This window comes from Calidris pugnax, unplaced genomic scaffold, assembly GCF_001431845.1.
Source record: "Calidris pugnax isolate Ruff unplaced genomic scaffold, ASM143184v1 scaffold54, whole genome shotgun sequence".
NCBI classification, from domain to species: Eukaryota; Metazoa; Chordata; class Aves; order Charadriiformes; family Scolopacidae; genus Calidris; species Calidris pugnax.
This window is the reverse complement of record NW_015090864.1, coordinates 9,409,094-9,435,096: the sequence shown is the minus strand read 5'-3', so window position 1 is coordinate 9,435,096 and position 26,003 is coordinate 9,409,094. Positions and strand designations below refer to the sequence as shown.

The window sequence follows — 26,003 nt, the reverse complement described above, 5'->3', positions numbered from 1 at the left end:
AAATCTACAGAATAACATTCTCTGAGCCAGTTGCAACAAGCTGGAGTTTGCCATTAATTTTTAGGTGGCGAAATGTCACTGTTCCATTTACAGTTAAAACAGCTTTAGAGATGGGAGAAATACTATCAGTGCCTTATCCCAAACAATTGTGAAGCCCTCCATCCTGGTTTGAGGGTGGTGACTGCTGTCCTGCTTGAATTTTGTACTTTAATTATTTTACCTTTTGTGTGTGTGTTTGATGACAGTCTTCTTTACAGACTGGTTTATTACCCCATGATTTCACAGTGATTAAATAGTACTGCAAAGAAGATTGAAGTGTTAATTTCCTTTATCCTACTGTTCTTTAAGCAGCCAGCATAAAGTAGGATAAATGCTGTTAGAACAATTTCAGATATAATAGTTACTGCAGAAGTGCAGAATGAGATTCTACCTTCCCAGTGATTTGAAAAGAGAAAAAAAACCAAGCTAAAGTCTCTAAATCATTCCACAGATGAACATTTTTAAGTTGGCAGATGAACATTTCTAGAATCAAAATCCAAAGTGTTTCCAGAGGTGCTGTTAGTGTTTTGCTAGTTTTTTAAACTGCCTTTTAAATACTGTTTAGGTATACATAACACACACAACAAAAAAAATATAATCCCAAATACATAGGCTAGAGGCAGATCTGAGAGGAATATTCTGGATTTTTTCATGTATGCAATGATTATTTGCAGCCATTCCTGGCTATGTTCAGTGGATGATTTTTGAACTGCAGCTGGCTTGCTGAATATTCATTATGAAATGCCTGTATTTAAAAATAAACCCATTAGATTTGTTTTCATCACACAAACTTGTGACCTGGCATGGTGACTGCATCTCTGAGACTTAGGTTTCCATGGAAAATCTTCATATTTTAGACTTCTTTTTCTACGAATATTCAACGATATTTAGATAATTTCAAGTATTTTTAGGAATGGATCCTAAAAATATAATGCAAGGTTATTTAGGTGTGTCATGCCTTCTCCTTTAAAAGCAAAAGCGGGCCTACTTTTTCTTCTGCTTGGCCTCCATCTCTACCATAATACTTCTAGGCAAAATTGTGTGCTTTTCGGTGTGGAGTTATTTCTGATTCGCAGAGTTTCTTGTCTTGCACACAAGGCATTCTGTGCAACATCAGCAAAATATAGGGAAGGGAAAGCCTATTTGTTCTTTTTCAAGTAGAAAGAAAAGTTACTTCGCTTTTCTGTTCCGAGTTTGGTTGAGGAACAATATTTCCTCTGCAGCAAAAGCACTTTTCTAGTCTGCTTTAACTCCTATTATCGTCCTGAACATTTAGGATCCAGACCTGTTATTTCAAAAATCGGTGAAGGCTTGTCAATGTCTATACCAGGAACAAGATATTCCCTTGGTGACTGTTGCACTCTATATTGAGGAAATGCGACCACATGCAACACTGGAAAATGAGGCATGCAGGAGCAGGCAAGCCAAGGTTACAATGCCAACAAAAAGAGTATCAAATAGACACATTCATCAAGTCTTAAATCCTCATGAAGAAGTTAAATACAATGTAAAGTGTAAAGTTTTTATTTCTTCCTTTCTCTTCAGTCCTTCTGTCCTCTGAATCTGTATTTTTCAAAGATATTCAGATGATTGAGTCTCAACAAAATTACCTGTTTTGAAGAACTAGGCTTGTTTTCTGACATCTCAAAGAAGATAGTAGAGACGTCTCATCTCAGGTAATTGTAGTGCTTAGACAGTTGACATCTACCTCAGAGATCACTAGAGAGAAACCTGCAGAACCAATTGGCAGAAATAGGACTTTTGTGGCATGGCTCATCTAAGTTATTTTAGAAAACAAGGATGGACTCAGTTGCCTAAAGATGGGTACCTTGGGTTGTGTTGGGTGCTGTGGGTATTCTGCCTGGCACTGCAGAAAGGACTGACCCTCCTGCAAGTCCTGAACCATATCTCTCGGTGCTGTGTGGGTATCTAAGTCTGTGGTACCCCAGAGGGCATTAGATGCCAATGTTTCGGCAACAAATTTCATGTCTATTTTAGTGTAATAATAATAATAGTAACAAAAAATTTCCTATGTATATAGTACATGTATAATATATGCATATTTAATATATGTGTATTCATACATGTATAATACAGATATATATATGTAGTTTTCAAAGACGAACATTGATTCTGTTTTGCAAAGTGGATGGCACTGGCTGAAAGTGGGAGAACTAACACGTAGCAGCTAGTAAGATTAGCCCTCATCTTTGAGCTGTAATTGCAACTGTGTGGTTAGTGCTTTTTATCTGCCATGCCTCCTGCTGATGCAGGTGGTACGCATTCAGGAGCTTCTCACGCGAAAACATAATGTACGTTACTATTCTTACTTTCTAAGCAGAAAATAACAAGAAACAAAAGTAAAGTACTTTTACCTTCCCTTCATCATAAAGGAAAAAACACACAGGAGAAAAATAGCTTCCATATTTTTAGGTGTTTGTGAGTCATCTTAAATCTCTTAGGATATTTTAGTAAAAATTATACTAAAAAAACAAGTTTTTCCTTCTGGTTTTTTTTTTTTTTTTTTTTTTTTTAAACTTATTCAGGGTCTAGAATCAGTTATCCATCTGGGAATGTAAATGTTGTAAAGTGAGTGGATTGTAAAAGGAGAGAAGACTGGGTAATCTTTTCTGAGGCTGGCTGTTAGCCTTCTGTACCACCAGATGAGTAGCAGCAATAAAGGTGTTCACACATCTGGAAAGGTAGTGGCTGGGGGGGATAATCCATGGCCTAAACTCACTGTCCTGCTCATAAGGTCCTTATCGGTAAACTGTATGGGCCATAGGATTAGGCAGGCTACAGAGGTGTGGTGGAGATTTCAGAAGGGAACAGATTATGGAAGAACAGGGGAATCACACCCCTAGAGGTTTTATTGACTGTGAAGGTAAAGGCTTGGGAGTTCCAGAGTGATAAAAGGCTCTAATACACAGTTGTTTTGAAAATGTGCGGACACTTTCATATCTCTTTGTAAATAAAGCATTACAACTAAAAGCAAGAACAATTATCTTTTATATGTCTGTTCTACCTTTAACCCAGTATTACATAAACTGCATGCTATTGTATTATCAGATGTCAATGGTCAGAGCTGCTGAGTATAATCACAGTAAGGATTTTCTGGGAGGTACGGAGGATGCAGGTACGTTCACACACTGTCAGCTCTGGGCAGCCCTCTCCCATCCCATCACAGTTGTGCCCTGTCCTTATGCTCTTTTTAAATTGGGAAGATAAAGAGCTGACTTGGGCCACTCTGAGGACAGTTTTTTTATTGAACCTACACACATTAACTTCATGTTTTTAGCTATGTAAAATTGTTAAAACTGTTTGTGGTGATTATACAGAAAATGGTGCAAAGTATTTTGTTTTAGTTGCTCTGACATTACATTAAGAGCTGAAGAGAAGTTGAATTGATGGACAAAACCTCTTAGCTGTAGAGATCCTGAAGCTATCTTGAACCAAGTTCCAGCCAAGAGTTTGCCAACGCATGTTTTTCAACAGCAGAATAAACATAAACTCACATTCTGTGAATACCAGTTTTTTTTTTTCAATGTGCCCCTTAGTGGAAGAATTCCAGGAAATTATACAAGAGGAAGAGAACTGTAGATACAATGATTGTTGTTTTGGTCCTTGACCTGATGCTCTTTAACTGTCTTCAGGAAACTGAAGCCACCTTCTCAAAAAGGCTAGTACTTGATGTGAATTTGATAGTTAAACTTTAATCTCAGCAAATCTAAAGGAAGAGAAGAAGCTGTGTATTGTTTCCTTGTACAGACAAGTGTGTAATAACTAGTGTGTAATCACTCTTCCATGTTTTGCATTTTTTTACATACCTTTTATGAAATGATTTCAGAGCTTTCAGACATTCTTGTCACAATCTCATGTTTCTTTGAAAGAACATGTCAAACGAGGCTGCACTGTAAAAAAAAAAATTCATTTCCTCATAATTTTAATATTCTTGTTCCTGTTCTTCTGCTGCATGATGTATTGTTTGTAGAACAGAGGATAAAGGTCACAAAGCTTTGATTTGTTTCGGTGATTTATTTGTTGGGTTTCTGTGCTATTATTTTAAGAGTCTTATAAGTAGAATTTTTTATAAACACTATATTGGTGTATATAACATTGCACGCACATTGTTCTTTGCTGTCTGCAGAGTATTAAATTCAGAAACAACACAAGATTAGATTTGTAAGATATGCATCAAATAGAAAGTCTCCACAAATACTTTTAAAGATTATGGTTTAGTGATTTGGCTGAAGTTCAAATCCTGAAGGAAAAAAAAATAGTTTTTTGAATAATACTGGTTCATTAAAATAATTTAAGAATTCTTAAGAAGGCTCCCATATGAGGTGCCAGACTGATTCTAAACCTCATTGAATATCATGTCTCACAGAATTATGCAAATGCCAGTCAACCTACAGTCAACTGTAGACTGAAGACTCATGTCTGGAAATTTGTGAAATACTATCACCAAGCATTTTTGGAGGAAAAAAAATAATCCATTCTTGAATTAATGAAACTTTGGAATAAGTTTGCAAACTATCAATGTCCCCTGAGATACTTTTCAGTCCCCTGCCACCACCCCACCCCAGTTCTCAGGGAATATAAACTCAAAAGCTCATGTAGTGTAGATACCAGTGGCAGGCAAGGAGCTGTTTCATGTTCTCTGTTGAAATCCCTGCACTTTTTGAGAAGAGGTAAAGGGTATTGGCTTTACTTAAATTGCCATTAAAAACAATACTCTTCAGGAAATGCTTGTTTGCATTGCACTGAATGCTTCCCAGTACCTTTATGCAGCTCCTTCCTTTTCTTTAAGGTTCAAAATATTTCTGTGAGCTGTGGAGAAGATAAATGAAGGGACACAAAGGTTATTATTTGTATTACAATGATCATTAGCATTCCAAGCTCGCCCGTTTTGCTAACTACTTATAAACACATGATAACTATCATAAATTTTAGCATCTAACTGGAGAAGGCACACAAAATACAGAGGGAAAGTTGCAGTGAACGGATTTGCCCAGCCTAGCAGGAAAAATTAGGATAAACACTAGAATTCTAGTCTGCTGGACTGTAGCCTGGTAATCTTGCTAGTATGTCTGGCTTATAAGTAATTTGGTATCAACTCTTTATGACATTCAGATATTCAGGGGACATGCAACTGTCAACTGTTTGTTAACATCTTTTTCTTATCTATTCAATAAAAGTTCGAAGATTTTTCTTTCTACTGCCCAAGGAAAAATAACAAAGATAATAAACATGAACAAAAAAAAAGTAGGCATTGGGGCCCTAATTCACAAAGCTGCTCAGATACTTCAATTCCATCAGAATCAACAGACATTAGATGCTAAGATAATGAGACCTGGTGACTATATGGCTATAATATAGTAATTACTTTTGACTACTCTTAATGGTGAAAGGCACCTATATAAACTCCTGAAGGCATACAGGCTTCAGATATTTTTTTTCCTAAATAATGAATTTTCCCAAGGGTAGTTTTTTCTTGGTGTTTAAAGAAGTTGAACAGTCAGATGAACTTCTAGAATCTGAGAGGTTTGGCCTTCTAATGATATTTTTTTCTAGAGACAGAAAAATTGTCTTTTATGTACTTTTTAAGAAAGAACCAGAATATGAATTCTGGTGCTACTCCACATGCATCATATTTTACATGTTTCAGAATTATCTCTAGTTTTCCTGGCTTCCTCCCGAAATTACTTTAATCATTAGTCTTTTTCTTAGCTACTTTTCTGATAGGTGTCATTATGGTGCCTGCCTCTCAACAGCTAGCCTGGGGAAAAAAGACATCTCACTGGTATCAAAGGGCAGGAAGAGCTACTTCATGGAGACAACAGCATAATGTATTCTGGGACAGCTGGCTCTAATGCCAGCCTCAGATACATCAGGGTGAGTCAGGAGTAATTAGAGCACATTTATTGGTGAGAATCAGGACTATTCACTCTCAGTTCCAGATTTTCTTTGAAATCGGCGTAATTTCACCAAAGTAAGTAGAAGTGGATCATTTTACTCTGTAATGATTTTAAAACTACTGTCTGGAATGAGTCTTGAATCAATACAAGATAGATTTAATTCTTTTTCAGCATTAACAAAGTATTGTCCCAAGTCTGCCCCTTAACACCTATCCCAGACAAGAAAGCGGAGTGATGCCCCTCTGCGCAGTTACATACGCTGTAAATCCAACAGACCTGAACAAAACCACGAGGTGCTGCACATTGATTATATGTCAAGAGGTAATTTGTATTGATTGGAACAGCTGAGATCTTGGTAGCTTGAAAAAATGTCTAGTACATAAACATTTATAAAATTATTTCATTTTTCTGTGGAAGGCAAAAAGTTTTAGGCATCTCCACAAGTACTGTTAACTTTGATGTGCTACTAATATCCTTGAATGACCTATTTCTCATAACTCTGGCCCATACTAGAGAATGCTGCAGCTTCATTTGCAATTCAAATTCCCAGGGTAAATTATATAGATACATCTTGGTGCCACAGTCCATTGAATTTTATCAAATATTATTCTTTTTCTTTCAAGGACTATAAGGGACTATGACTTTCTGCATTGACTTCCAGTATTTTTCTCCAATACATTAATAATTAATGTGGATTACTCTGAACTATTTAAACTCTTTACTAAAGAAATTATCAAGTATATATATAATAGTCTTTTTCATTACATGAATTTAGGTGATTTCAGCACTCTAAATAAACATTATAGTATGATTCAAAAATTATATAGATACATCTTGGTGCCACAGTCCATTGAATTTTACTAAATATTATTCTTTTTCTTTCAAGGACTATAAGGGACTATGACTTTCTGCATTGACTTCCAGTATTTTTCTCCAATACATTAATAATTAATGTGGATTACTCTGAACTATTTAAACTCTTTACTAAAGAAATTATCAAGTATATATATAATAGTCTTTTTCATTACATGAACTTAGGTGATTTCAGCACTCTAAATAAACATTATAGTATGATTCAAAAATTGCATGATAAACGTATAAAGCTGCTTTTCCAAACACACAACACATAATAATAGCAATTTAAAGTGTTTTCAATATCGAGCAGACCTCAATATGGATACACAGAAACAGACAGATTTAGACTACTGGTTTGATCCTGTCTCCCTGTTTGGAGCTCATCTGTTAAAAGTAGCTCCCAACTCACGTGTGCTGTTGTCTAAATTAGAATTACTTTTCTGTAATAAATGACTGTAGACTATCCCCTTGCTCTTCAGACTCCACTGAGTTATAAGATTCTTTATTTCCTTCCCAAGTTGTTTTTGCCAGGTCCACATGATAATTCACTCAGCTCAAATTAACTGTGAAAGAGAGATGGAACAAAAAGGAGAGTGATTTTCTAAGAAGAATGAGGAAGGAAAAAGAAGGGTTCATACGTGACAGGTACTGGCCATACTGCAGCTGTGGGCACAGGCATCATCACTGTACTATTTTCTAAATGAAACAGAACAGAAAAGCCAATCATTCCAAGGAGATCTTCTGCCACAAATTGCTTCTGCCTTTGAACTCTGCTCAAGACAGTGTTGGGAGAGGTGCGTTACCCCAGAATATTGGGTAATTACTTACTTTTGGAGGAAGTATAACTAGATGAGAATTGCTGTGAATTCTGGTTATGTTTTGTCAAGCACCAAGCAGATACTCATTAAGATTTTCTGTCAAATAATGAAGACAAAATTTTGGTGCTTGTTAGAGGAAAATGATAAACGCTTCTCTTTTCCTTTCTTTGATTATATGAATACTGGGAGTTTTCCCAAAACATGAGACACTTTAGAGAACTATTTTTTAAAAGAACTGTCACTGATTGTACATCTTAGAGGCTGATTAGCTTCAGATGATGGGACACAAGCTTCTTCATCACCTAAGTGTTTTGGAAAATTTTATCTGAAAGAATTATCATCCAAAACACGTAACCCTCCGACGGATAGTTCCTATTTCCTCCAACTAATGGTTTGGTACTTCTTTGACCCAGCTTGTCTTAACTCTGACTGTGGAAGAAGGCTAGAATTATGTTATAATTAGGACTTAGAATTCACTCTATTCTGCAATTTTGTAGAACAAATATACAGGAATAGACTGACAGTTACTGATGGGTAAAATGAGGTTGACAGACGTAATGATGACAGTAGTTCTTTCACAGAATAAATATGACAGAGGCCACTAAATGGCAATGTTTGCTGGTTTATGTGCTTTGCCTATAACATCATACTCTGCTGTATATAAGCCTCAGTTTTTAACATCTAATGGCTATAAGAAATACTAGCGGGCCTTGCTGCCCACAGATTTTATGGGGAAGGATACTGGACAGGCAATAGTAGGGAAAAAAAATCAGGCTCCTTTTTGATGTATTTAAACAGCAAAGTGCAATTATTCATTTTGAGTCAATGGTGTTCAGCCCTCAAATTCTCTGCTAAATGCAAAAAAGTTTTGCTTGGGTCACAGTTCTGGTTTTAGTGGGTGTTGGGTGATTTTAGTTTACTGCCCAGTAAGGAAATTAATTTTAGCAACTGGTCACCAGTAGAAGGTATTGAATTGAAGTTATTAAAAGCCAGGTCTGGATTTTTATGATATTTTTAATACAACTTGTGAGCACTTCAGTTCACATCTACTAATTTTGAAGGAACAGATTATACATTTTACATTGTAGACATCCTAATTTTGTCCCAATATGGGCATGGCAAAGATCATTTCCTTGGGGCTGAGTTACTTGAGCAAAATCAATTTGACCCGTCCTGCCACAGTTAACGGTGTAGGTGAAAGATTTTGGTCTTGAACCTAAGAAGTAATAATTTCAATGTTAGTTTTTAGATGATCTTCTATTTTTTCTCCAATACTGGGTTTATCTGCATTTTTTTATTTAAATGGAGGACATTTTAGTGTTCAACATAATGAAGTATTAGTGGAGCTACTTGTTTGCCAGAAGTATTATATCTGTGTTGCCCATTTGCTGAAATTATCTGAACTAGTGGTGGTCTCTGCTGAAAAAACAGACTTGGGAAATGTAGCATTGAGAGAATTGTCATTTTTCATGGGAAAAAACACAAGTTCTTCTAATATTCAGTGTGAAAAAATGACAAAAAGGCACACCAAAACACACATTGACTGTATCAGCCCATGAAATGCCATGTTCTTTCTGAGCCCTGGGCAAATGGAAATGCTTGGATCTTTCCTAGTGATGGCCTTTCCCTGTCTCTTCCCCTCATGAACTATTATTACTGCTCACATCTTCAATTATTCCTAGTAGTGACCTTTCCTCAGTGCTCCCCAGAAGAAAAGCCCTACATCATTGTAATCATGGCATTAGTAATCAGAAAAGTTAATAGTATTTTCACCACAAAGCAATTCCGTTCTTTAGAGGTGGACAGGCTTGCAACTAATTACATGCAAAAGGAAAGATGTATTCGTTAGGGTTTTTTCTAAATGCAGAAAGGAAGTCTCCCCCTTACATAGTGAAAAATAGTATCATACATCACAACATTTTTGTACTATTTTGCCTCTTTAGTCCATCAATCCGTACATGTTGAAGGGCAAGTGATATAAAGAAGGTAATTGAAGGCCTAATATGTACTGTGATTGAGGCTTCAGGGGCAAATCTTGGCTATACGTTTAGTACTAATGTTTTCCCTTTTAAATGAAAATTATTCCATGGTGAATTATTCTGGCTATGGTCATATTTCAATATACAAAAATCAGTGTGTATGAAAAGTGATTGAAACAAGGAGTAATTCTGAGATGTGGAAGCGTTAACACCATATGGTAACACTTATGGGAAATCTTTCCTTACTTTACTTTGGAAACTTTTCATGTAAGACATTGCACAGTCCTTCAGTTAACCACTGCAGGAATTTCTTTTGTCATCTTTATGACTGTTAATTTGGATTACAGTAAGGCCTGGATTCCTCACCAGGGATCAGTGCTTCATTGTACTTTGTACTTTGTACATGCACACAATTAAAATAAATAAATAAATATCTGCTCTCAAGAGTTTCAAGTGTTACAAAACCATCAGGCACCTATTACATTCAAAAAACATAAAAGATGGAGTAAAGGAAGAAGATGAAAGCTCAATGCATATTATGCTGTCATGTATTTTTTCCACTTTCTTGGGAGAAAGAACCCCTTTAGTATTATATACTCCTTTAATATTGTTTTTGACCACATTGATTTGCTTTTCCTTCATATTTAAACTACTGTTGCAAGAAGCTTTTGATAAACCATCAAAAGTTCTGATGTCTTGATAAAATGCCTTTCTCAATGAAGAATATCCTGGATATTGTGACAATCCAAGGAGAAAGAGAGAACGTGGCTGAACCTGCTCCACTCCTGAAAAGCTCTGAATAAATACAACAAGAAGGAAAAAATTCTGCTCCTCTCTTCCCTCTGTCTCTTTACCTCTCTCCTGTTCATCACACCAGAAAGGAGGTAGATCAGGAATGGATGAGCGTGCTAGAAGAAGGGAAGAGTAGGACACCCATGGTAAAGGGTGAGACTGGAGACCCAGAAATTGCCAGCAATCAGTAATGGTAAAAAGGTGACAGACATGCTGTTCACCTGCATGAGTGAAAGGAGAAGGCACAGGCAGGAAGGGCAGTGCCCAAGTACAGCATGTGCTTGGGAGGGACAGAAAGGGGAGAGTGCATTCTGGTGGCGGAACAATGGTTTCTTGAAGCGTAGAAGAGGATAGGTAGGAGCTAGAAAAAATACTTCTCAGAAGGAGAATGGAGGAGTTTGGAACAGAAAAAAATGCAAATTAAAAAGGGGATAAAATAAAAAATTTAAAAAGTAGGGCCAGGGAATATCCACATTTATTATCAAAGTGAATGCCAAAATAAAACTAAAATAAAGAAAAAAAAGTTGAAAGTTGATTTTTCCTGTGCAATTGATAGGTTTTGAGTAATGAGTAATGCTCACGTCACACACGTACATACACCTACAGCACCTACGTAACCACAGAATCCAGGAAACTGAGAGAGGCTCTGCTTATAACCTGTGATCAGCTTAACATTTTCCCCAGTCATTCTTGCAATTTTGTGTAATTTTAGACTTGTTATGCATACACATTTGGCAGACAGATGAGGATGTGTTGGATAGATCACAGCTTTAGCAGACGGAGCACAATTTTCTCTCACCTCTATTAGTGAGAGGAATATGCCTCTCTCAATGAGATGACTTCTCCATTCAGTTTTCTGCACAAAAATCATGTTTGACTCTTCCTACCAATCAGTTCATCATATCATTCCTTATTGCTGTTATGCACTACCTTGATTTTTTTGTAGTTAGAGCTATCCCTCTCTCAGTTGTGTGAGCTGAGCACTTTTAAAATGTCATTCTTGGACCATATTTTTTAATCTTACTATAGGAAAATAAACAGGTGCTCTCTGTTTAGAATCATTCACAGCTGGTGCTAAAGAGCCAACGAGGCTCATCAGACACACCCAGTGTTGGCTTTCCCAGGTGTTTCCTTTTTTGCTTCTCTCATTAGCAGTGTTCAGCAGAACTTACCCTCCAAGCTCTCCTTATCAGATAGCAACTAAATCTGAAAGAAGCAGATAAATGCAGTGAGTTTTCTTTATAGACTATTTAAAATGCTAATGAGCATTGGTATATTTTGGATAAAGGAACATATACTGGCTAAGACTTTGTGAGGAGGTGAGGTTGTTATGGTCTGCAAATGTGAACTGACAGGAGGTGTTCTCATGGCAGTTGAATGAAGAGCCATGAAGAGAAGAGGCAGAGAACCCTTGACAACAGAAAGGATTTAGGAGGTTTGTATTTTACCTGTTTATGATTGATAACTAGAGAAGAAACTTAGCTGCTCTTGCCAATTGTTTGGGTTTTTTTTGTTTGTTTTGATAATTATAAGGCATTTTTTTATGCAGAATGGCTATGGTATAGTTTTTATCTTAGTTAATAAAAATGCTTATGGGTTTTGGTTATTCTTGGAAGAGATGTGTAATGTAAAGTCATTTTGGGTTGGTTAACTGGGGAAAAGGACAGAGAAATAAACATTAATATAACGCCCTTGATCAGTGGATTTTTAAAAATTGTTTTCATGAGATGTGAATTACTACAGCTTTTTCTAAATGGAGTTCAAGTGATTTTTAGCTGGTGCCTTGACTGTTGTACCCTTCAGAGGCACCTTTTATGTATTCAAACAGTGTATTTCAGTGTGGTTTAGACCTTCCTAGTTTGTCTTTGGGAAAGCAGAACTGGCGTATACCTGATGAAAGGGAAAAAGAAATAGTTTTATTAGTGTTTCATGAGAAGACTATCCTGATGAAGAGATTTAAACTTTTAGGTCCTGTACTTGCAACAGTATTTTGTGATTATGTTGTGCTGACAGTCTGAGTATCAGTAAGGGAGATGTAGGGTAGAGGGAGAGGTAAAGGAAGGTAGAAGATTTTGTGAGGCTCTATGGAATCTCTTTTCCTGGCTAGTAAATATATCACTATGTATAGCATAGATACCTGCCCTTATTTTATGCAGTCATAAAGTCAAAAAACTTCAAGAAAATGTGTGTGTTTATATGAGTGGATTAAATACAAGTGGTCTTCACACCTGGCACAACTTAGTAGAATTGCAGGCTACTAAAGACTGTGCTTGGAAGCAAGGATAAAATTAGGTATTCATTTACTTACTCTTCTTGATTCGCTCTGAAAGACCTGCTTACTTTGGTGTATGGAAGTTCACTACATTGGTTTATATTACACAGTCATCCTGGACTTTTCTGACCTCTAGTAAACGTCACTCATGTAAACTCTTCTGGAATTCACTGTGGCAAATTATCAAGAAGATATAAGTGCATGATTTATGTCAGTAGAAGTTAATGGACTTGTGCTCCACCCTTGCAAACTCTTTCATTTAAGAATGTAAAAAACCATATAGTTACCCAACTATATGGGATAATCCTTTCTGCTGTGCTAACTGGGTTTTAAATAGCTCCAATGTGTGTCGGGAAACCACTTTCCCTGTACTAACGAGACACATGGCATAGAGTTGTGTGCCTTGGTTACATGGTGGAAGGATGATCAGCTGAACTTCTGGTGGCTGCTGGTGCACCTGTGCACAACTAACACATTGCTCCAGCATTCTTTGGCACTACTGAGATGTGGGGACTCTGCAAGGGGTGCAGAAGAGGTGAATCTTTCATGCAAGTGAAGTAACAAACCTACATTTGAATTCTAGAATAAACAAAGCTGTATATATGCACCTGTTCAGTTTTATTCTCTGTCAGCTGGTTGAATGGTTACACGGAGAATTTGTTATTTCAGGGCTCCTGTATGAAGTAAGACTCGGAGTACGGGTTGTGGGTGTTTTGGTTTTTTTTGTGGGTTTTGAAGGTATTGCATCAACAGTTTCTGTGTCTTGGGAGAATCCCCCTGGTAGGGGGATTGTTTGATAGAAAATGGAATGTAATTTTGATCCCATAAGGCATGAACAGAATTAAGTGCTCTTTGGAGACAATACTACTTACCTCTTCAGTGGTGACTTATTTCCACTATTACTATTAGTAGGTAGATGATATTTAGAATGAAATATGGTGCTTCTTAATGTCAGCGCAAATAATGACAAAAGATAAATCGGTAGTTAAATTACCATATTTACTGGTTGGGTGAAATATACATAACAACCAATTCTAGCAATAAATAACTTGAAATAAAATATTTTTCAAGGAGTTTTGGAGGTGCTTTTTATTTTAGAGTAATCTTAGATGGGTGTAGTTTGTGATGCATTGATTTCATTAATTTGTTCTCCAAAACATGTTTCCAAGACTAATTGTGTCAGATGCCTTGCTGCAGTAATCATCAAATAACCAACCATTATTAAAAGGGAAACTGAACCATGATAAAATCAGTTTTCTTTTGTGCTTTTCATGGAAAATATATTAGGTGATAATGTAAAATATATCAAGCAAAATCAGAGTGTGTTTGAGTTGGAGTTCTGTATGGAGCTATAGCCTGGCTGTTTATTTCTTTGTACCAGAGTATACTCATTTTGCTCATCTGGAATCTGGATTTTTCTGTTTCTGAGAGTGTCAGTGTACTATAGGATGGCCTACCTCTAGCAAGTGGCCTTGGGCAACAGGTGTCTGTGATCACAGTTCCAAGGTGTTTCAAAATCAGTAGGGTCTGGGTGAATCAGCTGCTGTTTTAATGCGTGACTGCACTAGAAGTGTTCCTGGTTGAATCTTCTCATCCAGCACCTCTTGGATCAATGGCACAGTCACTGCAGGATGGGAAATCAACTACAAAGCTACCTGTCTTCCCTCCATCAGAGGATACCTTTGGCAGCCCTTCATTGGGCATGGATATTTCAGGCTTTTGGTGATCTCTCAGGAAAACAAGACAGACATTTAACCAAGGATTTTTCTAACTCTAAAACTTTTCTTTTAGAAAAGACAACTTCAATTTTCTGCAAACAATGTTGAAGTACAACTTTCATTTGTCTAGCTTGTATTAGTACTTGAAGCCTTTTACCTTCCTTTTTCTCAGTGATCATTACTATGCCTTTAATTAGATCTCCTCTTGTGCTGCATAATCTGTGCTGATGTGTTTTGGTCACTGCCTGTCCTCATTTCTGCCTTAAGTTCTTTATGGGTCAATGTATAGTTAAGGCATCCTTCTGCTTTGCTGATTTTTTTTTTTTATTTATTTTTTTAGGTCGGGGGGGGTGGTGGTGGTTTAGACACTGCTTCAGGCTGGTTGGCTGTTACAGTAGACTTGTCTGGAGCAAAATCATATGCATTTCAAATATAAGTCCCAAACCAGAGTTTGTGTAGGCACATGTTCTTCTGCCATACTCTGCTTGAAGAAGCCTTTCCTGCTCTGAAACTTCCTTTACTTTTCAAAAGCTACCAGATGTGTATCCACAGTTTATTGGTGAATAGGTAAAAGGACAAGAGAACGCTTTTATCAGTGTGCATATTGCAGGCTTTCATTATCTGCTTATGTATATGGGGTTGTTGCAGGCAGGTGTGAGATCGATATAAGGGGCTCTGCTGGTACTCCAAATGACTCGAATTCATGTAAATGTGCTTGTCTTGCTCAGACCTAGAACTGTGCTAATAAATCCTGCTGAGAGACACAGTATATTAGTCCAGGCTTAATGCTGTGCTAATATAGTTACCTGCTGAAAGGCTATGCAGGCATACATAAGTCACTCTATCCTCCTGAACTCTTTTTTCAGTGGGGTTAGGAATTGGGTAATTCACACACATAGTCTTGAGCCTTTCAGTTGCTGCTGTTTTCCTGTGGTGCGTGGGGTTTTTTTGGTTGGTTGATTTTGTTTTGTAAGAATAAGCTACTTAATCCATTTGACTGTCTGATGAATAGAGATGCTTGTACTCTGTGCCTCTGCAGGCATAGGCACGGCTGGGGAGGGAGAATTTGCTCCTGTGTTTAGATGTGGTGAAGTTCCTGGCTGTTTTTTGATGCATAGTGTGAAACTGCTTAAGACTGCTTAATTTTGATAAATCCCTGTGTCCATTTGTAAGCTGAAAGTACTTCCCAGAGAGGCTTAATTGTGATAATATGGCAGTTTATGTATTCAAAATACATCTTCATTCCTTGGAGTCTATCCAGTCCTAGCTCTCTATATTTTCAAAAAAAAAAACCCCACAAAAAAACAACCAACAAAACAAACACACAACAAAGAAATTACTAGTTGGGTTAAGAGTGCATGCCCTTAACAATGGCACAGGATGTTGCTTCCGTACTTGGTCCTTGTCCCTGTCCCCCAGTGTGGGGCAGAGGTGTATCCTGCCCACTTCTCTGCTGCCCTCATGACTATCATCAGCAGTTTGTTTTATCTGAAGATAAAGGAGGTAATAACTACTGTCTCATTACCTGGTTAGGTGATACTAGCAACAAGGCAACAGAAAGCTTTACTTTTATCCATGAAGATGTGTATAAGTGCATGAGCTGGGATTGCCAACCTGCATGCAGTTTCTAGGGTGAGGTTTGAGGCCCATAAAGCAAGCTGTTTTGGAAAAAATTTCCTGCTATAAAGGGAAAAAACCCTTGGGATGTGTTTTCTAGAACTGTATTGATTTGTCGGCTGTCTGTGGAGGTACTGCAGTGTTAGTATGGATGGCTTAATTTTTAAGCTTTTTTCCGAAGAGTTAGCGCTCCTGAGGGTCTAGCCATGGTCTATGGTTGTAGTTACCAAATACAAGCCTAATTTGAGCAATTTGTACCAGATTCCTAGCCTTGTTTCATCATGGCAGTAGAAATATCTTGAGGAAGCTCCTGATTTCCTGGTGTATATTTTTGTAGTGTATTGCAGTGTTACTCTGCTGCGGTATAATGCTTTCAAAATTGAGAGAATATGAAGTTCCCCGTGTTACTATATGAGAGAGATGTGCATAGAGGAAACTTGGCCCTCAGTGGAGGTATGCAGGGGAAAGAAAAACATCAATCAGTCCATTATTCTGGACTTAACCAGTTAGTAAGATGTATCTCTAACCAGACTTGTTTCCATGTTCTTGACTGTCTGTTCCTCCCAATTTAGACTCCTAAGGCCAACCAAATGTCTGACTCTTGTTGAGCAGAAAATAGCCTGAGACATCTTCAGTCTGCACTAATTATCCACAGTTTGATGCCTGTATTAATTTTTCCCTTTATTGTGTTTTTAGGCTGCCTGTTTGAGGATGACCTTTGCAAATCTTTTGAAATCTGTGTAAATGGTAAGTCTTTGATGTTTTGTTTGCTGACTACTCTGTCCTCCTTTATGTAATTGTGATGTGGTTGATTTAATAAGCCAAATGTATATATGAATGAGAAGGAGAGGAAAAGGTGGTGGTGGGGGAAGTACCAAGTATGACTATTCTGGTCAGCAGTTAGGGAAAATTTAATAGAGTTAAAAAATATATAAACGTTTTCTCAACCTTGAACAACATCATCTCCTTTTATGAGGAACAGATTGTAATTAAACATACTGAAATATGCTAATGTTTAATTTGTCTTCATACAGGGTGAAAATAAGTGTTTTGTTATCCTCAGGTTGTTCATCTTTTTAGGGGATGATGTTGAGTAATTACCAGTTTCCTTTTCTTTAAAAGGTTATTTATTATAATAAGAAAGAAGATCTAAAAGGAAGACTACTGTTTTCCTTGATTATCATGCTTTCTTTCTTTCTGTGACTTTACTTGAACTATACGAAAGCAGTTTTCTTGTGCTCTCCTTCAAAATTTTTCTTTAAGTCAATACAAATGTATAAAGGAGTCTAATGGAATAGTAGGAAAGCCTTTTTCTGACTGTAGTCAAAGATTGTTCGTGCTATATGAAATAATTTATCTGGATGAAGGATGAACCATGTTCAGAGAGAGATCTTTTGAAGAAATTACAGTTCCAAAATATGTAGAGTGGTAATTAGGGATTTAATTAAAAAAACAAGTTTTATATATTAAATTTCTCTTTGTGAATATACAGCATAATGAAGTAGTTTTGTTTTCCATCAAACCCAGGAGCCGATAATAAAGGTCTTTAATAAATAAACTTTATTAACATGCTAATTTATCGAACACTTAAGATGGAGTGAGATTACATTTCCGGTGTTATTGAATGTCAGATAAAAGCAGGCAGGAGAGGGAATAAAAGAGAGAGAACAGGGTTGAAGAGTTGAGAGGAGTTAAAATATGTAGGAGGTTAGAAACAGTACATTTATTAACATATTCAAAGGTAATTCTTGTGTTAAAGTGTTATTTGAAGTTATTCCAATAATATGCAAAATTTCTGCATTGACGCTTTCTATGGCTGACACCAGGGAGGGTAGTGGCATTTTTCTACAGTGGTGTGTTTTGCTGGCTACTAATGATCTGCAATGCCTGGGCTGTAGTCTTCCCCAATTCTGGTATATTTAATTGGCTTTTATGATAGGCCACTGTTATCTGGTGGACAGTGTATAATGGGAGTTTATGCAACAGATTATAGTAAAGAAATAAATGTACTTTAACTGACAGCAAATTCTTCATTAAAGGTGTTCCTCTAAAGGTTACTTCATAGCTTCTTACTCTACCTGTTGTCTTAATTTAAGACACAGGTTTTAAAAACTCCATGTGACTTTCATTAGAGTGCAACATTAAACTATGGAAATAGTGTCTTTGAATTTGAAAGGACCTGTTCTGTAGATCTACTTTTATTTTGGCATAACTAACTTAAAGAAATGTCAGTAATGAATAAGCCAGTTGATCAATGATATTTCCTAATGGCTGGTCTTAACTAAAAAAATACATGCAGGGATTCTGTCAATGTCTTTAAGGTCACTGCAAAGTATTTCTTTTTTTTCTGACTGGGCAAATGTTGTCTAGAGTGGATTTTAAATGCTGTCATTGATGCAAATAAAAATACACCATTCTTGAGAAAATTAACACACTTTGGAAGATCATACTTGGGAGTATTAAAATACCATCAGAATTAACTTTTTATATGTACCGGAAATGAAAAGGGCTGCTTGCTTCTGTGCAGTCCTTCCCGTTTTTCCTGTCCAAACTGCTTCTGGTTGAACTGTATTTCTGAAGTTCTTCAGAAATCCTGGCATATTAAAATGCTCATGCTTAGCTGGATTGAAAGCTCAGGAACTTCAGTCTGTGGAGGTCACTATGCACAGGAACGGAGCTTACTTTATGTATTGCAAGGTCATGGAAAGGTTTGCCTCCTTTGTTGTCACACAAGTGTGTGTTTCTGAAGTACGCTCTGAATGTGGGTAAGAAACAGCAGTTACGTTTGGGTAGCATCTTTGAAGCATCTGTGATCTGCAGATCTGAGTCTGACTCCTGCAGAAAGGATGATAATTTTGATCTTTCTCTCAGTCTCCAGCAAAAGTAACTGAACTGACTGCATTTTAAAAATGGAACTGAGTTTGCCTATTCAAGATATGTCACAGTATTTGTTATGTCATGTCATCAACTTCAAGTACTTGTCATGCATCAGACTTGTAAATGCATAACCAAAACACCAACAACTGAGCAGTTTCATAACTTTAAAAAAAATTACTATTCTTTCTTTTTCATTTATTTTGAAGAAGATATTGTCTGAATGACTTTGCTAAATGTTCATTTGTATGAATAACAAAAGAGATGTTAAAAGAAACTTCTTTTATTATTAAAAGCAGTGTAATCCAGTTGTAAATTCTGATATAAACAGCATAACTGTATCAGTTGCATCACTTCCATCTGTTTAGGTCATATGCAATTTTCTCAGGGCAAAGAACCTGCTGTAATAATGATTGTTGACTTTCCTGCTGCTTTCCCTCATCATATAAAGGTCTCTTTTGGCTTCAGTGATGGGTTCGTGCTTATGTTTGTTTAATAGCTCCAGCAGCATTCATGCAATATTAATTTATTTCCATAAACCTCTTATCAGTTTCCTGAGCTGCACTGACTCATCAAGTGGTTAAAAAGGAACATATTGTTTCATGTTTATTTTAATGGCATAAGGATAAGCCAGGCAAAAAGACTGAGTTAGTTTTCCTGGACTCTTCCTTTGCAAAGCTAGAACTTTGCGGGGTAAAGTGGCTTAGGTGTCACTTATGTAACTTCTGGTAAATCATTACCTCTCTCTTACAGTTGGAGGAACTGATATTTTCACCCATCTAAAATGCTTGAAGCGTGAAAGCTTGTGGCTAAGAAACTTGATGTGAAAGGTGGATATGGTAATGAGCTGCAGACCCTAATAGAAAATAATCTAGCATTCTATAAGCTTGGAAATACTTCCTCCCAGTAAGTGCTGATAAGCTTCTACAGATGCCAAAGGAAGCAAATAATAGCATCTTAATTAGACAAGATATACGAAAGGGAAAAGACTAATATAAGGAATAGGATTTGAAATGAGGTATGTGTAGTGACACAGCTGTAGGTAAAGAGGGATATGGTGCTCACATATGTTTTCCTGTCTGGGTTAGCAGTTTAAGCAAATGTGTTTGCCCCTGTGTGTATTTTTATTTTCTTAACCGTTATGCCTAGAATGAGTTTGTATGAAAAAAGAAAAATCAAGAAGGGATTTTTAGATCTCTGAGACAGAGATCCTTCACTTATCCTTGAACACTTGTATTTATATATTAAACCTAATACAGTTGGATAAGTGGGAATATGTCATGTTCTGTTTTGCATTTTAAGTGATAAGTAAAGCAGTTCATGTGAAACGTTAGCTCACATAACCTCTTTGTTGGGAGGTTTAAATGAACTGGCTCCTGAAAGCAACAAAACAAAGACTAGTTCTTATCCTTTCTTATGAAATCATGCTATTGAATTGGGGTAGAGCCACTGGGAAAGACACCATGTGGTATAGATAAAAGCATTCATTTCAAAATATTGTCCTTATTGTCCTTATTCCTCCCTTTATTAAACTGTTTGAACTGCTCATTTAGAAGGATGGCATTCTTTCCTTTAGGTTTAATCTCCAGATATTTTGGTTCAGAAAGAAGCTTTGTGCTGCGCTTTATCCATGCGTGGATACCATATCTTTGCTCCTTATCAACACAGCTTTTATGAATCAAGGCACTTTTATTTATGAAAGATGTTGTGGCTGCAAGCCTCCTTCCCGCGTGAAATCATAACAGGGTTCATGCAGAACAGATCAGATTGTAGGAAACAGCTCTGTGAGGCCAACCAAAAAAGTTAATTACAGTCGCTGGCGCAGTGTGCATCATTAAGTCAAGCCTCAGTGACAACCACTAAACCTCTCCTAGGAAGACACGGTCTGATGTCTGCAGCAGTGTTTGAAGATGCTGTGCTTCTGAAAGGCTGTATAAACAGCTATGCACAGCTGAATCAATATTGCTTTATGTATGCAAGCTGCACTTGTTAGGAAGGACTTAGGTTAGCACGGTGTGTCAAAGGCGTCCAAGTGTTGCAGTACAAAGTCATGAGCCTTTCCAAGTTTGGATGTCTCTAGATAGTTCAGAATATTAATGTACTTTCTTCCTCAGCTACGGAGCTCCTTGAACATTTGGAATATAAGTGATTGCATGTGCTGGTGATGAGCCATAAATGGTAAACATGTGCTACAGATGATAAGGGAAAGGAGTCAGGATCCCTGAAATGGTTTCTTGAACTTAATGTGTTACGCTTTGAGGTTTTCCAGATCATTGCCTAGTAGGATGGAATTACAGAGGGAGATGCACCTCGGCTTTGTTTAGCTAACAGATGTCTGCAGCTGCATCTGCATTTGCAAGGTGTTGCTCTTACAAAAGCTATCAAAAGTTTGTCAAATAACACTACAAATCTGTGCCTAAGCTTTCCAAAGCTTCTCAGTAACAATCACCTCTGTTATAACTAAATTCAGACTTTGGAGGGTAATGCCAAGCAGAACCTCTATATGCTGTCACTTTACTCTATGCACAGAGAATTTCTGTGCTTTCCAAAGATGTGGGAATTCTTCACAAGTAACTGAAGTCCTAACACCACCCTATGAGAGAAACCTGATGTAATTTCTAACCTGCATTCTGGGGTAAATGGAATATATATATGTTTGGAGTAAAAACCTGACCAATTATTATACATGGATTTACTGTCAGCATTTAGCTCTCGCTTCTCCTTGTATGAAGCTCTAAAAATACCTGTATTAATGACAGTGTCAGACCTCCTCAAGATTAACGAGTGGAAGAGAAGCTCCAACATAACTAGGAGTATGAATGGTGAAAACACAGTGAAGGGGAGTCGGAGATAGCGACTGTAGAAACTTCAGGGTTTCTCAGCTCTACCCCACCCAACCGTGCCATGCTTTGCAAATAAATTGTACTCAATTTCTAGCCAAGGGGGCTGTGGTATGATACTGAGTACACTCAGCCTGGTGTTCACTGACAGCAACACTTTCAACATTGATGCTGAATGTTTCTGAGTTTTGAGGTAAAATCACTGTGGGGAAAAAAATAGCATTCCGGTTTTACCATTAGGTTAAAAATACCAGGGCAGTGATGACTTCATCTGCTTTACCTTGTAATAGAGAGTGGTACTTATTTTTTTCCTCTTTGGAGGAAAGGCCCATCTATCTTCCAAATTGTCTATTTGTGTCTTATTTTGTTGTCTCAGTATGGTGTTAAAATAGCTACCTGTGTGATACTGGGGTAGAATTGTCTAGCACAACAGGCTCTAAAAGTGGAGTAGTAATCAAAGGTAAAGTTACAATCTTCTCCTTAGGAAAAGTTACTTAGTGTGATAACACAACTATAGTTATCCACCATCCTAGCTGTCACTAAAAGCTTTATTGTGATTTTTTTTTTATTTTTTTTTTTTGTGTGGGGAGAATCTCAAGTTGTAGCTCCTGCAGGGCACAAAACCATCACTCAGACTTCCCTGACAGCCTGCTGTCCAGCAACAAGTGAGAGGCAAGTACGTACAACCATAAATCTACCACCAGCCATAGGCGATCCTTTATATTCCTGCATCCTATGCTAGTAAATAAGTCTTGGAGCTGCCCAGTGTTGCACAGCATTATTTCATGTGGTCAGACCTCCTTTTTCTTCCAGCTCGGGCAAGAACGCTGCTGCGTTGTCATAGGGAAACTTCCATTTCTATCTTAGTGTTGTGATTTCTGGTAGAGTATTTTCTCACTCCGGATATCAGTATTGGGTTTCACAGAACCAAGGAAAGCATTGCAAGTAAAATTGTTTAATTGGTGTATGTTTGAGTGGTTCTGGGTGGATTTTTGTGTTCAAGTCAAGATGTTTTGGTTACAAGACTACACCTCCCAAGCCATAGGTTGGAGAGGCTGGTGGGGGTGTGTGGGGTGGGGTGTTAGATCACTGAAGAATTAATTTATCTAGTATCTCTTTTTGTGTTATACAAATTATGTATTTGTAGTGATAATGTGGATGAGTATCCAAAATCAAATGTAATGATCTGATCTTAAGCAGGGTTGAAGTTGTGGAATTTGTGGATTTGCTTTTTTCGGGGGGAAAATATTCAGTATTCTTCCATTGAATATTTGAGTTGATAAGAATTCTTCACTCTTACAATATGCATGTGTGTTTTTATCACAAAAAACAAGCAAATCCTACTTGTGTGCTGCTTTTTCAGAACCTATACTGGGCTGGATACATACAATTTAGGGTAGCTTAGAAAACGTTACACTAGCATATTAAAATCCAAGTATATTTTCATGAAAGTATTTGAGATATTGTTTGTATCAGGTTTCTTATTAGTGTGTGGTGGATGGCTTCATTAACTCTTCTTGGGTAAGTTAAGTAACAGCTGTTGGCACATGTGTTGGACCTGTTCAGAGATGTTCCCGCTTTGATTATTTTATTATACTAAAAAAAAAAGTAGTTGAAATATTTGGAGACCATGGAAAAGTACAGCCTGTTTGAAAAAAAGCTTTTGGGAGCCTCAGTAAAATTTGTGAATGATGAATTATAAAACCCAAGAGCCTGAAAAGGACAGCATGGTCTGTAGAGATGAAGAGAACACCAAAGCATGATGTTCTGGCAATGAGGTGGAAAACAAGCAAATCCTGGTTTGGAGTGACACTGCGGCAGTGCACCCCTGCTGAGAATCCATCATACTTTCTCCCTTAGTTGTATCAAGGGGCATTCAGAAGTCTTATGGTTTACTTCATGATTAAGGTGTTTGGGTTGTGGCTTTCTAAAGGCAGAAAAATAGATGGGTATTTTTTCTTTAATTTTTCACCTCTACTGAAACGAAAGCACAACCCACCAAACAAACCTCAAAAAGCCTGAACCACCAAATCATAAACTTATTTATGAATAAAGAACAGTAATAAAGATTGTCAAAACAAAGGAGATGTGAACTTGGCGAGTTGGCAGTGACAGCTACATAGTTTTATTGTGATCATTGGGCAACTCCAGGTTTGAATGAGATTAAATTTTTTTTCTGGGTGTTAAAAAGATATCTTCTTCTTAGTGATCTGATTACTTAGGAATGTGTAATTCCAAACATGAAGTGCATAACTTCAGATCTGCTTTCTTATTTTGGGCTTCACCTAATCTCTGGTAGATGTGAAATTGTGATATTTGCCTTTGTCACCCTGAATATCTGTAAGCAAATACTGTATCAGTGCAGCAGTGGTTAACTGAGTAAATCAGATTAATTATTATCACTAATTATTAAGGTACTTTGGTAATTAACAGAGGCATTGACAGGAATGTCTAAGAGGATAGACTAGAAAACTTTGAACATGTTTCCTGCCTGAGAAAATTGTATCTTTCTTTTTGAAAACTTCAGTAATCCGGTTTCATAGTACATATGTTTAAATTTTGGGATAATGAATCAGATTATATATTTAGAAAATGTACCAATTTTACAAGGCCATTGATGAATGACTGTTGACTTGGGTGTGTAGGAGGTAAAGCTGTAGATTTCTTAATCATCTCCTGAATAAGACCCTTTTGGATGTTTCTTTATAGTTACAAGATTCTCTGTGCTTAAGATACATACCTCTATTTTTTCTTCTATTTTTTTTTTCTGTAATAAAGAACAGTGACAGGCTTTTTTTGTTCTATGTCCTCATTTAATAAATAAGAACAATCTGAAAGTGAACTACTCGTAGTACTGCTGATTAGCAGGTAAAGACCTGTTAATGAAAAGTCATTCTCCATTATAAGCCATTCAAAGCCTTTAATTTAAACAGAGTTTTCTTTCATGCCATACAACCTCCATGGCAACAGCAACAAAAGTTGCTCTAGAGGTAGGCAGAACAATAAATATATTTTATGGTCCCAAACTATTTACTGTAATTTAGTCCTTTATTTAAATAGCTTTGGCTGCTGCTCTGCATAAATTGAGAAATATTTGGTGGTTTTTGCTGCTGTGTTAGTGTGTTCCTCTGTTGGCTCCAAGATAGTATCAGCATGATTTAAGAAGGTTGGTAAGAGCAGTGGATGTTGAGGGAGAGTAAGGAATATAACATTTAATGTTTGGACTCTAAACTCTTCAAGGAAATATGCCTATCAAAAGGAAATGTTTCGGTTTTTAATGCAGCAAACATTTGTGTTAATATTGTATTTCCAATATTATGATAAGGTTGAAAATGCATATTCATTTTATTTTATTTAATCTTGGCCCTTTTAACATTGCATTTAGTCTCTAAACTGCATTATCGCACTGACTCTTTCTGAGATTAGACTATTCCATCGTAATTTTTTCTTGGAAGTAACAGGACAGATGTGATTGTGAGCAGTTGCATGTTAGGCAATTTTTCAATGGGAAGAATGTCTTCTGTTAACTTTCTCTATCTGTTATTGAACTTTAATTGATTCTTTCTCTATGTTGATCTCTATAATAGGTGAGGAAGAGGTGTATCATCTAACCAGAACCTATATAATGTGCTAGTGTGGGGTGGGCAGGGTGGGGAAACTGAGAGTAAAGTTGAAAATGAGTGGGGCCTTCACTCAGGTTTTTTTTTTTTTTGTCCTTGTCCTGTAGTCCTCTGTTTTGACTCTACATTGTGCTGCTATATCTTTGTTCCTGTGAAATTGAGATGAAGAGGGTACTAGGGTAGATTGAGAGTTAGGTGGATGGATGTGTGGATGGTTATTCTTGCCAATAGTTTCATAGCTTGTTGGACACTTATAGGAAGACAACCTGCAATACTGACCATAGAGTTTAAATGGAGTTTTTTTGTGGTTTTCAGGGGTGGCGCCGTTTGTTTTGACTTTAAGTTTTAATTTGTTTTCTAGCTTTAAGTAATAAACTTGGCTGTTTCTTATGTTTATTGTGACATTAAAAAAAAAACCAAACAAAAAAAACCCCAAATCTTTCCAAAGGTAATCAGCCAGTCAGTGCCCATTTCAAGTTCCTGAATCTAATGCATTGCCAATTTGAAGTCACTCCTTCCTGGGCTTGATTTCAAGTTACCTAAAAATAGATTTATACTAGCCCCTCAAAGTGGGTGTTTTTTTTTTTTCTAATGAATTAGGTCATTGGGTAAAATTATTTGTTATTTCATGAAATATTACCCTCCAGAAAGTATGCCAAAA

The 26,003-nt window shown here is 36.9% G+C and overlaps 1 protein-coding gene across 1 annotated transcript in view; it reads left to right on the top strand.

Annotated features, from left to right (window-relative positions):
- Positions 1-26,003, top strand: part of PTPRN2 (protein tyrosine phosphatase, receptor type, N polypeptide 2) — a 644,397-nt gene that overhangs the window by 49,763 nt on the left and 568,631 nt on the right. The window contains exon 2 of the mRNA XM_014945055.1: positions 16,705-16,755. Within this exon, the coding sequence (XP_014800541.1) occupies positions 16,705-16,755 (51 nt within the window). The remainder of the gene's footprint in view (positions 1-16,704; positions 16,756-26,003) is intronic.